Raw genomic sequence first — 15,817 nt, 5'->3', positions numbered from 1 at the left:
CTTCATAAAGGCAGTCTGGTCACGGCCGGTAAACACAGAACAGGTTGCTGGAAGCTGCACGGTGGAAACAGATGACCTGAGAAAGAGAGGAGAGATTGGAATGTGCTCTTCACATACATTCTTGTGTGTGTGTGTGTGTGTGCATGTACAATATGTGCACATGTGTGAGTGTCTCGTATGGCAGAGGACTTTGAAGCCTGTAGGGGGCTAAGAGGGATGAGGGTGCGGTGGTAGGGTGGAGGAGGATGTATGGCCCCTTTACAGGTTGATTGTGACCCCCTTGGGGTCAGAGTGCACTCTGCAGACACTGGGGAAGATGTCTCCTTTGAGGGTGATTTATCATGGCCACCTGGAGTAAGTTATCTCGCTTTTCTCTCTTGTCCTCCTCTCCGCCTCTGATGAAAAGTCTGTGTGAAGGTCTCAGTTCACAGATTAAATAGCCGTAGTGCCGAAATGGGCTCTTGTGAGACAACCGTGTTAATTGGAACACATTACAGAGATTTTTTCCATTTTCCCCTGTCAACATTTCTCTCCTAACTCATCTAGCAGTAACTCGGTCTTGCATTGGTTTCCACTTATCTCTTGATGGTAAAACAAAACCCAGTATTATAACAGTATTTTATTGATTTCCATGGTCTGTCTGATCAAGTACAGCTTAACAACTTGCATGTAAGGGTGACTTCATACACTTCTATTTCTTTGGACATTATGAATATCTGGAATTAGACTGCAAGATTAAAAGAAGACATTTCCCGTGCATCTGTAGTCAAATTATTGTCTTTGTTTATCTTGAACATAGAGCACCCAACTGTTGACATAAATGCTTCCATAGTGCACATAAATGCACAAAACACAAATGAAAGGACAAATGGGATTTCAGTCTTTAAAAATGTCAAGGTCACATAGCACATCCAGAAATGAAAATGTCAAAAATGCAAATGTAATTACTTTGACCAACTCTTGTGGTACAATAAGGTACTCTCAAAGTTCCTATTTCTTTACTTAACATACGTACTTAATGAAAACATTGTCCACTGTTTCCTGTTGCTTTTGTGTCATATCTGTTTCCGTACACTGATCATCCTGGTATGTGCACCATACTTTAACACCCAGAAACTGCTTAAGCCTGGTAATCACCCTCATCATCATTCCTTAACTGCTATGATATTGTCATATGGAAGAGAAAAAATAATATGTTAATATTTTCATCTAGAAAATAAAATGTCTTGCCGATGCTATAGCCTCCTGTTCATGCTGCCAGTCAACTGATTAGAAATATAGAAGGGGATTTGCATCTTAAAAAATCCAAATATTTAAAATTAGATTTAGTGCCATTAGACATTAAACCATTTAATAGACTGTCTATTTTTCTATAGTTGAGGCACTTTAGCAATAAACAAGACTTTGTTTATTTGATATCTTTTTTTTCTGACATTTTGGATTGCATCAAGGTCATGACACACACTGAATGGCCAGTGTGTTGTTTTTCCCCCATGTTTTTGGATGGATTTGTACAATATTGCTAATCATATTCCAGAAGTTAATCTTTATTTTGTGTAAGTGACAATACTGTCAATCCATGTCAATGAAAAAAAACTGTTTGTTGTTGTAGATTTCTTTTGCTTTATCCAGTGGTGTTTGATACTACGTGACACACACTTGCGCTATATAAAAATGTGCCGTGCATGAAAAAAATCTTTGTTAAACAAGGAGGTGTAAAAACCTTAGTCTTTAATAACAAGTCAAGTCATATGAGTTCAAGTTTGTTTATCTTTTACTCACAATTATAATTCTGAATGTACTGTAAAAAGCGATAAAGGAGATCCTCAGACCCTCAGTAAGAAAAAGGAAAAATCCCCATGCAAACTTCAAAAAGAAAATGGAAATAATAATAATAATAATTTTTATATTTGTATTGCACTTTTCTTAAAACAATGTTTACAAAGTGCTTTACATACAATAAAACCAGAGGAGACAGTCATGTAAAATGACCACAGTTAAATAAATAATAGGGCTGAATAATAGAAAAATAGAAAATAAAAATTCTTTTCATAGAAAAATGGGAGCAACTAACTTTTCAGAGAGGGAACGGTCAGACATAGAGCGAGGAGCTTAGAAAAAACAAAAAAAAAATGTATTCGGAAACGCACCATTTAAAATATACAAAATAAATAGGAGCTGTTAGATAAACATCTGGATCTGATGTGGGAATGTCAAAGGCAGTTTAGTTTTCTTTTGTTATCAGGATCATCACAGGAATCACACAGAGTCCACAGTCATGCTATCACTGTCAACATGGAAAACACTTCCACTGGAGGTAAGAAGGGAGGAAGTGTCACACACCAGGCTGACAATGTTCAGCTACAGCCTTCAGCCTTAACGAAACAGGATAAGAGGCACAGTCATAAAGACGGCAGATGAACTGTCGTCACTAATATAGATAAAGTTGGAAAGCTGAAGCCGGTGCGGAAGTGCCCACAGACGCAGTACCGTGGATGGTGATGAGCTGTGACTGAAGGTTCTCCAGCTGGAGTAATTCACTATGTGTAACCTCCAATTGCTCAGTGTGTGTGTGTATGTAGTATTGTGTCAGTGTGCAATACACCGACTCTCAGTGTGTGTGTGTGTGTCTGTAGTTGGAGGGGCAGCCTGTGGAATGTGTGGGCGACATAGATCAGATTTCGGGGTGACCTTGAGTGTGTTTCGTAGCTGACATAGCAAGTCTGTGTGTTGTATGTGTTCAAATGTGTGTGTGTGTGTGTGTGTGCGAGACAAAGAGAAACAGGAGTGTGGGAGTGTATTAACAATAACAATATGTCTACTTTCATATTATGAACCCAAATCTACTGAATCATGTACTGAGTTGTGTGTGTATCTTGCAGTATTAGAAACTGATTAAATCAGGTGATTTAATACGTGTATTATATTTTCTCTGTTAGTAGATTAATCATATCAGAGATGTCCTCTCCGTTAAGACTCAAGGTGGCTTTACATCCTATAGCCTCTTTAATAGTCTGCTAAACACACAGTGACTCTGTAGTTAACCTGCTCTTATATTCCATGTGTGACAAACTCACCCCACACACACAAACCCCTCTCAACAACAACAGACTTGTCTTATTAAAAAGTCCCAGAGAAGTGACCACATACTGCACATTTACTATATAACACACATCCTCAACTAACTTAAACCATTTTTGATAGTTACAGACTTACAAAGCTTCTTATGTCAGTGCTAGGTGGAAGTTGTGTGCATGACAACAAATAAGAACTTAGGCTATTGTAGGCCTGTTGTAGAAAGCAGGTAATTCACACATACATAAGAAATCTTTTTGATATCAGTATCAGTAAATTAGGTTTGCTTGGAGAATTAATAAAAACATTTTTATACAGCACGATGTGTAGTTTTGTAGTTGGTGTGATTTGAGTGATGTGTGCAGGTTTAGAATGCATTTTAAACCAAATGCAACATACAGTATGTATATATATATGAGGGCCACTCTAAATGCTAATTATATGTAGGAGGTGAGCATAGACATGTTGTACAGTATGTTGAGCATCCAGATTTGTGCTGCTGCTTTGCATGTTAAACTTTGCATCACATGGTTAGAACATGTTTAACTCAGGGTAAGAATTGTTGCTGCATGGCAACCTGTTTCAAACAGGAAGATGATGATTACACAGTACAGACAGGTAAAACTGCTCTCTGCTGTGAACATCTAAGGCATTACTCTGACCTTGATGATAAGTTTTAGTGTAACATCTCCAGGCTACCTTCTCCTATTTTCTATTCCAAAGCAGCATTGTTCTTTCCTTACAAGACAAATGAGCTTTCCCTGGAATGACCTGCCTCTGTGTTCTTTGCTCACCTATTACCTTTGTAAAAGTTTAAAAACAATCAAGCTGATATGGATGGAATGTATCTGAACGCCTGGTAAATTCATGAAACATTCCTGTCTTGTGTTTTTTTTTTTGCACACTTGCAGAGTAGATGTGATTGGAAAACCAAGGCCACTGTGTGATGGAGGATCAGAACACCTCCACAAAATTCCCCTCTGACAGAAACAGTAACACAGATAAGGTTGGAAGGACACAGAGTACCACTTAAAGAAGAGTCAGTGTGTTTATACCACACTCTGACTCAGCCTTTTCGTCACGTACTGTAGTCCTCCGGAGGATTACTCATGTCCCTTTTTTTTAATGGCTGGTTGGTTTTCAACCACTGCTTAGATCTACTTACAACAAACACTTAAAATGAAACCTGTCCACAGTAGAAGAAAAGTTTTTCTTGGATTTGACTGACAGATAGACGTAACGTGTGGATGTGTATCTGTGATGTCCTAATGTCTTCATAGTTTATAGTTACTGGTGAATATTCACTGTCAGGCAGACTAACATGAACATAAACTTGAGATTTTCAATGCAAATTAATAACTAAGTAACTTGGTCTTACTGTGCTTGGAAGTCTACAGCTGGTAATGTAATAAAGACAGCTTGTGAGGAAAAAGAGAAAGAGTGAGAATCAGACAGAGAGAGAATGAGGAAGACATCCATCTAGACTAGTGTGGCACAACACTGTTCAGCTGTCTGACCACACAGGTCTTCTGGGACGAGCTCCTGTCAGAACTGGTTTTATTCAACACTGATAGAATGAATCCATATTTAGTTACTTGATAGTAAGGATAAAAAAGACAGAACTTGATTATTAGTATTAGTATTAGTATTAATTGTGAATAATATAAAAACGATTCAACATTTTATTGTTAATAAACAGTGAGTAGTCTAAACATTTTTCTAAAGATTATTAAATGTTACAAGTAATGATGTTTGAACAAAGTTTTAGTGTAACATCTCAAGGTTACCTTCTTCTATTTTCTATTCCAAAGCAGTATTGTTCTTCCCTTGCAAGAAAAATGATGTCAGCCTTTCCTGGAGTGACCTGCCCCCGTGTTCTATGCTCACCCACTGTCTTTGTAAGAGTTTAAAAACAATCAAGCTGATATGGACAGAATGTATCTGAGAGCTTGGTAAATTCATGAAACATTCCTGTCTTGTGTTTTTTTGCACACTTGCAGAGCAGATGTGATTGAAAAACCAAGGCCACTGTGTGATAGAGGAGCAGAACACCCCCACTAATCCAACACTCAACTGGTTTATTTCAACATTTTTAAGATGGTTATCAGTTAGTTGGAAAGTTTGTAGTTTTATTGTAGAATAATCACCAACATGAAACATGAAATAATTGATATTATAAAGCTCTGGCTCAGAGAGTTTGGTATCTGCGCCAAATGTGGTAGATAGATTATCTTGAATGTGCGCACACTTGTGAAAGACTCACTTCAAAAACACTAGCCGCACTATGCATACTGACAAATACACATGCACTGTAGGCAGGCGGACATGCACACGCGCAATGTCATGCACGCACACAGGCACGCACACATATATACAGCACAAAGACTTCTTTCTGGTGAATAGTGTTATTCTTCTTCTAGACTTCATGCAGGTACATTGAGTCCAGTCCAGAACAGCAGGGTTGCTTTCAGCAGCACATATTCACACTTTCTGTGGATAGCATTGCTATGGTAACGGTACCAAGACTGGCAGAACTCTGCTGCTTTTTTATTCCCAAGACCCTCTCGAAATTAGTAGAAATGTTGTTTGGCAGCTTTGATTCATTTCATCTTTAATTTCCTTGCGATATGTGTACTTAAGTTTTATTCAGGCTTTGCCAGAGCTACAGGATTGTCCAGATGTTTTGGTCTGTTGTGGTGCTAAGCATTGTTTCCCTCTCTCTCTCTTTCTGTACAGCCAACTTGTTGGACACCATGCTGCTGAAGAACGGATGGAAGGGGGCATCGGAGCGAAGGGCGGAAGAGAGCAGCAGCACAGCCACAGTTTCAGCTCAGAACATGCTTCGGTGTCACTGCAATCAGTGCCCTGAACACTCTGTCAACAATACTTGCATGTATGTTGGAGTGCACACACAAGCATGCTCACAGACACACACACACACACACACACACACACGCACACAAACTATACAAAAATAATTCCTTGTATCAAGGCTATTAAAAGGAAACACAAATAATTATTCAAAGTAATTAGCTAAGAGACCTCTAATCACCTGATCAGAAGTACACATGTTTACTTTAGCTACATCCTTTAATGAAATTCCTCAAGCCACTTTCAGGCACAGCTAATTAACACAGGCCCACTGGCATTAGAGAGATTAATACTCAAAGTGATTACAGCATGTGTTGTATGTTACTTTAGAGCATATAATATGATTATTTTCATTACTCAACTTAGAATGATGTAAAACAGAGAAAAGAGAAAGTACTCACATTTGTGAAGCTGGAATTAAGATTTTGCTTGATAAATCACTAAAGCAATACATTTTTTGTCAATTGACTTATCAATTTATTCAATAAATCATCATAGCAATATCTGGAAGCATTTTTGGATCAAGTTCCTGCATTAATTGAAGCAAACGTTCAGTGGTTTTTTCTTAAAGCAATTCCCACATGCCCATATGTACATTGAAAGCATTACTGGTCACTTTAATCATGCCTCCTGTCCATACTGGCTATGAAGAGATCCCTTACCGGTCTTATTTCTGTGCAAAAATGCACGCTAAGGTTCTGCTGGATCTAATAAGAGGCTTTTAGCAGCCTGAGTTACCTAAATCAACTGGATATCTTCCAAAGTTACAGTCTTTTTAGTACAAAATTCCCTCTTTGTGTTACTATCTCTCCACTGCAGCTCCGCACAGAAACACTGCCCAGCAAAACACTAATGCAACATTTTGTACTGAAAAGACTGCAGCATTGGAAGATACCAATTCAATTTACTATATCTAATTCAGACTGCTGAAGCCTCATTTAGCTGAACTTAGGAATTAATTTTGACACAAAATGAGGACTTTGGATGAGGATTTTGTCCACCATCACATACTTTGCTTCTGTTAAAGATCTTCTCAGTATAGCATGGACAGGAGGGACAATTACAAAAACAAATGTACATATCAGCATGTAAATACGATTTGATAAGATGTGATGTGTGTGTGTGTGTTTTGGTAGGACTGATGGTACCTGCTTCACCATGGTAAAGGAGGAGGAGGAGGGTCTGGCTGTACTCACTGCAGGTTGTTTGGGACGGGATGGCGCTGAGTTCCAGTGCAGAGTAAGTCAGCTACATGTGTGCTTGTTACCGTGTGTGTGTGTATTTCTGCTTGGATGAATACTTGCACATGCCCCGTGTATGTGTATCCTTCTTCATTAGTCGTTGTTAAGTCTTTACGAGCTTTTCCTTGACTCACAGCAGCTCTTTATGAGACCTATTTGTATATCAGGCTTGTCCAGCCCGCTATCTTTACACACAGTGGAAAAACCTTTGGTATACTGTAAAATGTTCTCATTAGGAATAAGTGCGGCTGTAAATAGTTTTTATTCTTGTGTCTTCATGGGGTTTATGTTTGTGTATGTTTGCGTGATAGGACACGTGGAATGCACGTGAGAGGAGAGCTCTGGAGTGTTGCACGGATCAGAACTACTGCAACAGAGACTTGCATCCTACTCTTCCTCCACTCAGGACATCTGGTAAGACACGCACACACACACACACACACACACACAGAAATACACGTATTCACACAGATTTTCACACACTGAAATCCTGCCCCACTTTGAAGCATGAGTGGCTTTTAGAATGGGCTCATTCAGGCCACGCTGGGCTGTGATGGGTAGTGACAGTTTAAACTGTTACAAACCACAGTGTGGTGCTGGAGTGAAGGGGCACATGCTGCTCCGGGGCGAAGGGAGGGAGAGAGAAAGAGAGAGAGAGAGAGAGAGAGAGAGAAAGAGAGAAAGAGAGAGGCAGGTGAAACAGAGCCTGCAGACTTGGCTTGTTCTCTCACCCTCTAATGAAAAGGACAGCCTCTCCCCAGGGCCTGCTTGAGTTTCTTGCCTCGGGACGGATGTGAGATATCTGTCCATCTGTCACCCCACAACACACTCACACACACACACACACACATTCTTTCTCTCTCTGTCTTTCTCTCGCTCCCAGTCTCTGTCTGTCACACACACTCACAATTATGCTTTTACACAGCCTCGCACACTTCATTTTGACCTTCAAGCAAACAGTGACAAACTGATTTGTCAAGTCAGTTGGAGAGAAATAAAAAAATAATTCCATTTTGTTTGATTGTTTTGCAGCTTTGGTCTCATTTTTATAGTTATGACCATTATTTCTATTGGTGGTGATCACATTGTACTCACCAAAGTAATCACTGAGATCTGAGAACATGGCAACATCACTACAACATAGTCCAATGGGGCAAGAAATGAGCAGTGAGATAATCAGGCAGTTTTGCCAAATTATAAAAACAACTTTATTTATGAGTGAGTGCACCTGAAGTGTATAATCCCTCACTGCAAAGGAAAACCGTGTGCATGCACAACTACGCCAAGTACTCAGTAAAGGTTGAACCAGGAAGTTGTTCTGTGAATTGTGATGGATGTTTATAATGAGTTTTAGTGATAATTTTACCGTTTGCCTTTGCTTTCTCTTCCGTATATAAGTTTGGCTAACAATGGGACTCAATGAACTTGCATGGAGCTCATAGACTTGTCCTTCTTTGTTCCTATTGTGTGTGCGGTTCTGTGCACACTATGAGGTATCACCTGTGTTCATGCATCTGTGTTTGTGTGTGTCTGATTGACAGCAGCATGGGAGAAAGGCTAGAGCCCCAGAGCTGCTTTAGGCCTCTGGAGTTTCTGTAGCGATGTCAGTGTGACACCTGATCTGTGGGATTCAGGAAGGAGATGTGATCGATCACGCTCTGTGAGAGGGGGGTTGCAGTGCAGGGTTAGAGGGAGGAAAGGGAAAGGGAGTTTGTCCCTGATAACGAAGATTAGAAAGATGTTGGAGTCGATAAAGATGAACAAATGACTGTAATCATTTATTCACCATTTGTAATTTTACTGACTTTCTTTCACTTTCACTAGGGACAGTATTTCTTACATTTAAGGATGGTAAAATAATAAAAGTGACATGTAATTAACATTAATACTTCTTCCCACTTTTTAGATTATGTGGGCAGCAGTATCCAGTACATGGCTCTCTTCATTTCAATCACAGTCTGTAGTATCTTCCTCGGTGTCATCCTCGTCGTCTGCTGTCTCAGGTACAAAACTTGAAGGTCACTCAGTCACGTATCAACAAATCGACATTCCTGTTCTGCAGTCAGTAAACATAACATCCCCTTTCCTTGCCAGATATAAGCGGCAGGAGTCACGGCCACGCTACAGTATCAACCTGGAGCAAGGGGAGACCTACATCCCTCCTGGGGAGTCGCTGAAGGACCTGATAGAGCATTCCCGCAGCATCGGGTCTGGCTCTGGGTCAGGACTCCCTCTACTGGTAAGAAAAAAGCAGTGCACATCTCCCTCAACATCTCAAGCTCAGTTCATGTCTGTGTGATGTTATTGAAATTGGTTTGCATTACATCAGACAGAACTTTCTATGTGTGTTCACACATGTAAAAGACAGTAGCAGAATTGGATCATATGATCATGATATACGCCTTTTAAATGGAATGAACTTCAAACTGCCCTCAAACTTGAGTCTTACATCCCTTTTGTAGATTTTAAAGCTTTATTATCTGATGTGTTTTATGATTCTTGTAACTGTTTTTATTCATTTATTAATTCCTTGTTGATTGTGTAGTTGTGTTGTTTCTGTTTGCTGATTGTGTTCTTGTCTTATGAACATTTCTTGTTCTCAGGTCTCTCTTGGAAAATAGATTTTATTCTCAAAGAGACTGCTTGATTAAATAAAGATTAAATTAAAAAAAATACAATTCCACCGAAAGATGATAAACAGAATTATCACCCAAATATAGTTTTGCACATTAGAGACACATGTTACATCAATGTTACAGTAATTTAATTTAGTAATTTTTGTAAAAAAGTGGTTTCAAAGGGAAATGACTTATTAAAACACAGATTTTTTTTTACAATAATTTTGTTTCCAGGTGCAGCGCACCATTGCCAAGCAGATTCAGATGGTTAAGCAGATTGGGAAAGGGCGATACGGAGAGGTTTGGATGGGCAAGTGGAGAGGAGAGCGAGTGGCTGTCAAAGTCTTCTTCACCACAGAGGAAGAGAGCTGGTTCAGAGAGACTGAAATCTATCAGACCTTCCTAATGAGACACGACAATATACTGGGTAAGTCAAATTTATGGAGTGTAAATGAAAAAAGAACTGAGTGCCAGTGAATGAAATATTCCCAAAAGTGACCCTAATCTTGTTTGTGAGTGAACATTTCTCATTCCTATCGTCTCCACTTGCCAACCCCCAGGATTCATAGCGGCTGACATTAAGGGAACTGGCTCGTGGACTCAGCTCTACCTAATCACAGACTACCATGAGAACGGATCATTATATGACTACCTCAAGTCTAATACCTTAGATGTCAAGGCTCTGCTGAAACTGGCCTACTCATCCATATCAGGCCTCTGTCACCTGCACACTGAGATCTATGGCACACAGGGCAAACCAGCCATCGCACACAGAGACCTGAAGAGTAAAAACATTTTGGTTAAAAAAAATGGGTCCTGTTGTATAGCAGACCTCGGACTGGCTGTCAAGTTTAACAGGTACAACATACATTTTGAACTACATTTTAATGCAGTACCTTAGAGTATCTTTCACATTTTCTGAACCATACAGAAATGTCTTCTCCTCCCTGTCTCAGTGACACCAATGAGGTGGACATCCCTCCCAACCTACGAGTTGGTACGAAGCGCTACATGCCACCTGAAGTCTTGGATGAGACCCTAAACAGGAGCTACTTCCAGTCTTTCATAATGGCTGACATGTATAGTTTTGGCCTTATCGTTTGGGAGATGGCTCGACGTTGCATCTCTGGAGGTCAGTAAGAAAGAAAAAACTCCAAACTTTTTAGTTTCATTTAAACATGATCTGCATATGTCTAGATGTTTTTGTAAACATCCTACTGATTCCCACACATATCTGTTTTTCCTAAAGGCATTGTGGAGGAGTATCAGCTGCCCTATCATGACCTCGTGCCCACTGATCCTTCCTATGAGGACATGAGAGAGGTCGTCTGCATTAAGAAACAAAGACCTTCATTTGCTAATCGCTGGAGCAGTGATGAGGTATTCTAAATATTTTCCTACACCACTTGCTTACAATACATATCTTCAAAAGACTTAATATTTTGCAACTACTGGCTTATATGGTTAAAACATCATTTATAAATGTTTTATTATGCCATAATAAGTTGTTTGAAACACCTAGGGTTGCCATATTTGAAGAAATCTATTTAGACAGTCCATTTATGCTGAAGGATACATGTCTGCCAAAGGTTTTTTTTAACAACCCAAAGGTTGCTCGTCAAATTGCTAATAATTAATTATTAATAAAGCCATTTGTCACCTCTTCTATTTCTTTTTTCTTAACACATTTTAAACTCTTGAATTAAATGTCTCGCTGTATTCTTACGTACATTTGTGTCTTCAGTGTCTACGACAGATGGGGAAATTAATGTCGGAGTGCTGGGCTCACAACCCCGCCTCTCGTCTCACAGCCCTGAGGGTGAAAAAGACCCTGGCGAAGATGTTAGAGTCCCAAGACATCAAACTGTGACAGAGAGTCAAGAGAGATGCTCTCATCACCCAGGGACTTGTCACTGGCACTGCGCCACTTACACTGGCCAATAGAAGAAAGGGAATGTATGTGGCGGGCAGGGTGGGGGAAGACTGTGAATGATAGGACAAAGGAAACTGACAGGGAAGATGAGTGATAGAGATAAAGGTCGACGGGGAAGCAGAAGAAATGTGAGGCAAAAGATTTATTATGTTGGGGAAGATCTGTCCTCCCATTGTCTGGGACTCGTCTGCCTCAGACCAAGTGTTCAGACTGTGCTTTCTGTGGAAGCTGAGTGGTTGTCGGGTCCAGACTGTCCAGGTGGGCACGCAGACAGGGAGGGACCTTTGCAGGGGCAGAGGACTGAAATCCCTCTGATCGGTTCTAGACAGAGGAAGCTCCTGCTTGATCCTTCTAAAGCCATACAGCAGTATTCTATATGCAGTCTTTTGTACTGTCACAGCTCTCAGTCACTTCCTGCTGTGACATCACAGCCCAGTTATCTTTTCATAAGAGTTTACTGTCAGCCCCATCCAAAGTGACTGTCATCCATCCAAAGAACTGTCTAATACATGCTCAGTGACCTCACTGTCAAAGACATTATTATTATTATTATTATTATTATTATTATTATTATTATTATTATTATTATTATTATTGAACAAAACTGAGTAAGGCTAAATTAATGAAAAAAACATTTGTCCAGCAGAAACAGATAACAGATTTTTATATATATGATTACAAGTACATTTTATTTCCATATTGAAGTAACCTCTGGGTAAACAGTTTTGTCATTGATGGATTTGTGAACTTCATTGTCCTTTAGACCTTCAGGGCTCAGACTGTTCTTCCCTCATTCTCTCCTCTTCCCACTCACAATTCATTTGTACATAGTTGAACTGAAATTTATTGATAATTACTGCCTTGCTGGATGTTCTAATGTGTTTTTGATGATTTATCTGTGTACAGAATACATCCCGTCCACTCTACCACTATGGCGTGTGCCTTACATGTATTTAATCTGTACATATGTGATTATTAAAGTGTATGAGTGGATCTGGATAACATTCTCTAATAAAACAACTATGTGTCTTGAAGGCTTGTGCGTTAATGTCGTAAGATTCATTTTACTTCATCTCACAATGCAAACAAAAACTCCTCATGCTCCGGTTTCAATGTTGCATATAAATATAATTTATTATTAGTCTTAAAAATTCTTTCTTACACTTTGTACAATAACTTGACAGATGAAATGCAAGCAGTTGCGAGGAACATCATGAGTGCCAGAAACAGACAGGCTACATTCTCACTATACACAATAATAATCATGAAGCTGAAGAACAACGAGGGATTGCGAAGGCTAGCCCACTGAGAAGATTGTTTCAAAAAAGATGCAAAGTTTGCATAGACTGCTTTACGAAAACTGGAACAACTGCCATAAAAATAAAAAAAAATCAAGAATTAACCAAAAACACCTGAACAGTAACAAGTGCTGCTGCATCAAAGTAATGTTGCATTTACAAATATCACTATTTTTTATGCACAGGGTCAGTGTCATCATGATCACTGATGGCTTCTGTTATTAATGTACAAACACAGAAGTCTGAGTTATTGTTATATCTCTCATTACCCTCAAAAATTACAGATGAATGTCATTCAGTTCTGAACACAAGAGATGAACAGGAAATGACACATTTTAAAATGACACTTGCTATTTAGATGATTACCTCCTTTACTAAATTGAACCTCATACACTGTATGCCAATTATTTGGTAAAAAGCAGTTGTATTCCGTTGCATTGGTCCTACAAAAATATACTTATTTGACAAACCACATACTTCCTCTCTTTTCCACAATAGCTACCTCTCCTTTCTGGTCTCATGTATGTAGATGACATCATCTTGAACAACATACAAATCATTAGCATCAGTCATGGATTTTATTCAGTTTGGGAAAATGATATTGATTGCCCTCTCTTTTAGCCAAATGACCTGGTAAAAACATGCAAAAAGAGAAAGAAAGTAAAAAAAAATCATAACCAATGCAACTTATTGAAAATATTTTAAAGACTTTAAAAAAATCATGTAAAATAAGCGCACATAATCAATAATTATACATAACATGAATAAAAAGTATTAATAGTAGTTACAACAGCAACACTAAAACCGTAAAATGATTACATCATTGATTTCCATCTGTACATGTAATTGTGGCTGAAATGATGAGTCATTACTGCAAGAGTCCACCAGAAGGTGCTATGATACAGTCCAACGTAATGAAAGAAGAAAGAAAAATGTGAGGACACAGCAAAGTATTTCATAACAGGCAGCATCAAACACAAAAACGATATGTATAAATAGGCATATTATTAAATACTATGTTATCACAGAACACATACTCGTCCATGGAGTTGCTATGGAGACTGATTTGGAGAGTGAGAGATGCGTCCTCTGATTCAAGCCTTGCTCCTTTGATCCTTTGACCTCTGATAGTGTGTCACTTCTCAGACTGTTGTCTATGGCAAGGGCATCATACACATATCCGCACAGTCCATCCAAATAACTGGACAGCTGTTTCCAAGGAAACTAGAGCCAAAAATATCAAGTCGTTGTACCAGAGAGAGAGAGGAACAGCCAGAGAGAAATGACTGGCAGAGATTCTTGTTTACCCTCCAAGTTATTACACCCTTTGTTGCCAATGTTTAACTGGGTCATGGCTGAGTAGACCTGGCTGTTTCTGTCTTCTTACTTCTCTGAGTGTGCACACATGTGGAATCTGGGAGTGTGTATGTGCATTTATCATTGTGATGCCAAATGACTCTCCTGCTTTATGGGCGTCCTCCTCTCTTATTTTCTTTTTATGTCTTCTTCCTCCCTGGAGTGTCACACTCCCTGGCGGGCGGATATCAGTGTTCAGTCACTGCAGGAACAAGGCTGTCATGGCGTCCCATCTCCTCCAGTACCTGGGCCAGGCGACTGAGGTTGCCATCAGGAAAATGCTGGGCCTCCCACAAGTCCAGGATGACTCCCGTAGGACTGGATTTGGTGGCAAAGTAGTTCAGATACCTGAATGAATGATTATAACAGAGCAGAGAGGGTTGAATTAGAAAAGAGAGGTAAGGAGGTAACAAAGCGGAATGAGTTTATTTGAATTAAAGCACAGGAATCTCAAATATTTCTCTATCTCTTTTTTTTCATTAACATTTCTCTCTGTGGTCAATACAGTAACCTTCCTGCACAATAAGGAGATAACATAGACATGACAGGAAACAATATGTCAAAATGTCAATACACATAAGACATTTTCTTCCTTTCTTTCTTTCTTTTTTTTTGACAGATTGTCGCCTTAAACTTTATCAGATTTTTTAAGGCAACAATTGGTTCATTGGAATGTCATGGTTCCAGCTGCAAGAGAGTGCTGATATTGGTAGCTTACAGTAAATAAAGTTATCTTGCTCAGAAAAGTAAAGTAAAACTTTATATGAAGTTAAGGAAAAATGGGAAGAAAACAACAATGACCTGCTGATTATGTACCAGAATCCCTTGATTAAGTAAAAAAGCAAAAAGATGGTTTATCTACAGAGTGTTTGTGCTGCAAATGGTAATTTAAAATCCTATTTTTACACAGATGTTTTTAAAAATCCGATTGTCACCCAGTTTTTGATATTCACATTTAACACACAAAAAATCCTGTTTGTTTTTTTTTTTGTTGTTGTTGTTGTTGTTTTTGTTGAAAAAGTTGAAATGGAAAATATAAGCCCCATGTAATACACTGCTGTATGTATCATCAATGTGGGCTATGAATGAAAGGTTGGTTCAAGTCTCTCCCCTGCGTTTTCCTTCCTTCACGCCACACTCTGTCAGTGGTCTCATCAATCTGCAGCTGCTGCCTGTGATAAGGCCGCCCCGCTGAGCTGGGACCTTATAAATGGACACACACTGTACCTCCATCACATACACAAGACTATCAAAGACACAAGGGTGACGTTTTGAAAAGAGAAGCGTCATTCTATCTTCATCTCTCTCTCTCTCTCTCTCTCTCTCTCTCTGTCTGTCTCACTTCAGTCCAGCTCAATTAATGTCCGTTCAACAGATGCTTATCACAATGAGTCACGTTCCTACAGAACGATCAAAATCAAATAA

The 15,817-nt window shown here is 39.2% G+C and overlaps 2 protein-coding genes across 3 annotated transcripts in view; one reads left to right on the top strand and one right to left on the bottom strand.

The window, feature by feature from the left end:
- bmpr1bb (bone morphogenetic protein receptor, type IBb) overlaps positions 1-12,772 on the top strand; it is a 57,622-nt gene extending 44,850 nt beyond the window's left edge. Inside the window, exons 6-15 of the mRNA XM_067573843.1 lie at positions 5,812-5,968; positions 7,083-7,185; positions 7,499-7,601; positions 9,094-9,190; positions 9,282-9,426; positions 10,040-10,232; positions 10,366-10,663; positions 10,762-10,937; positions 11,055-11,185; positions 11,550-12,772. Of these exons, the coding sequence (XP_067429944.1) occupies positions 5,812-5,968; positions 7,083-7,185; positions 7,499-7,601; positions 9,094-9,190; positions 9,282-9,426; positions 10,040-10,232; positions 10,366-10,663; positions 10,762-10,937; positions 11,055-11,185; positions 11,550-11,675 (1,529 nt within the window). The 3' untranslated portion in view covers positions 11,676-12,772. The remainder of the gene's footprint in view (positions 1-5,811; positions 5,969-7,082; positions 7,186-7,498; positions 7,602-9,093; positions 9,191-9,281; positions 9,427-10,039; positions 10,233-10,365; positions 10,664-10,761; positions 10,938-11,054; positions 11,186-11,549) is intronic.
- A 73-nt stretch (positions 12,773-12,845) lies between these two features.
- Positions 12,846-15,817, bottom strand: part of unc5cb (unc-5 netrin receptor Cb) — a 124,141-nt gene continuing 121,169 nt past the window's right edge. For both annotated transcript variants that reach the window (XM_067573831.1, XM_067573832.1), the window contains one exon: positions 12,846-14,740. In XM_067573831.1, coding sequence (XP_067429932.1) covers positions 14,581-14,740 — 160 coding nt within the window. In that variant the 3' untranslated portion in view covers positions 12,846-14,580. The remainder of the gene's footprint in view (positions 14,741-15,817) is intronic.

Source organism: Thunnus thynnus, chromosome 19 (assembly GCF_963924715.1).
Source record: "Thunnus thynnus chromosome 19, fThuThy2.1, whole genome shotgun sequence".
In the NCBI taxonomy this organism is placed as follows: Eukaryota; Metazoa; Chordata; class Actinopteri; order Scombriformes; family Scombridae; genus Thunnus; species Thunnus thynnus.
The sequence above is the reverse complement of the archived record's forward strand: the minus strand, read 5'-3'. Positions and strand labels throughout refer to the sequence as shown.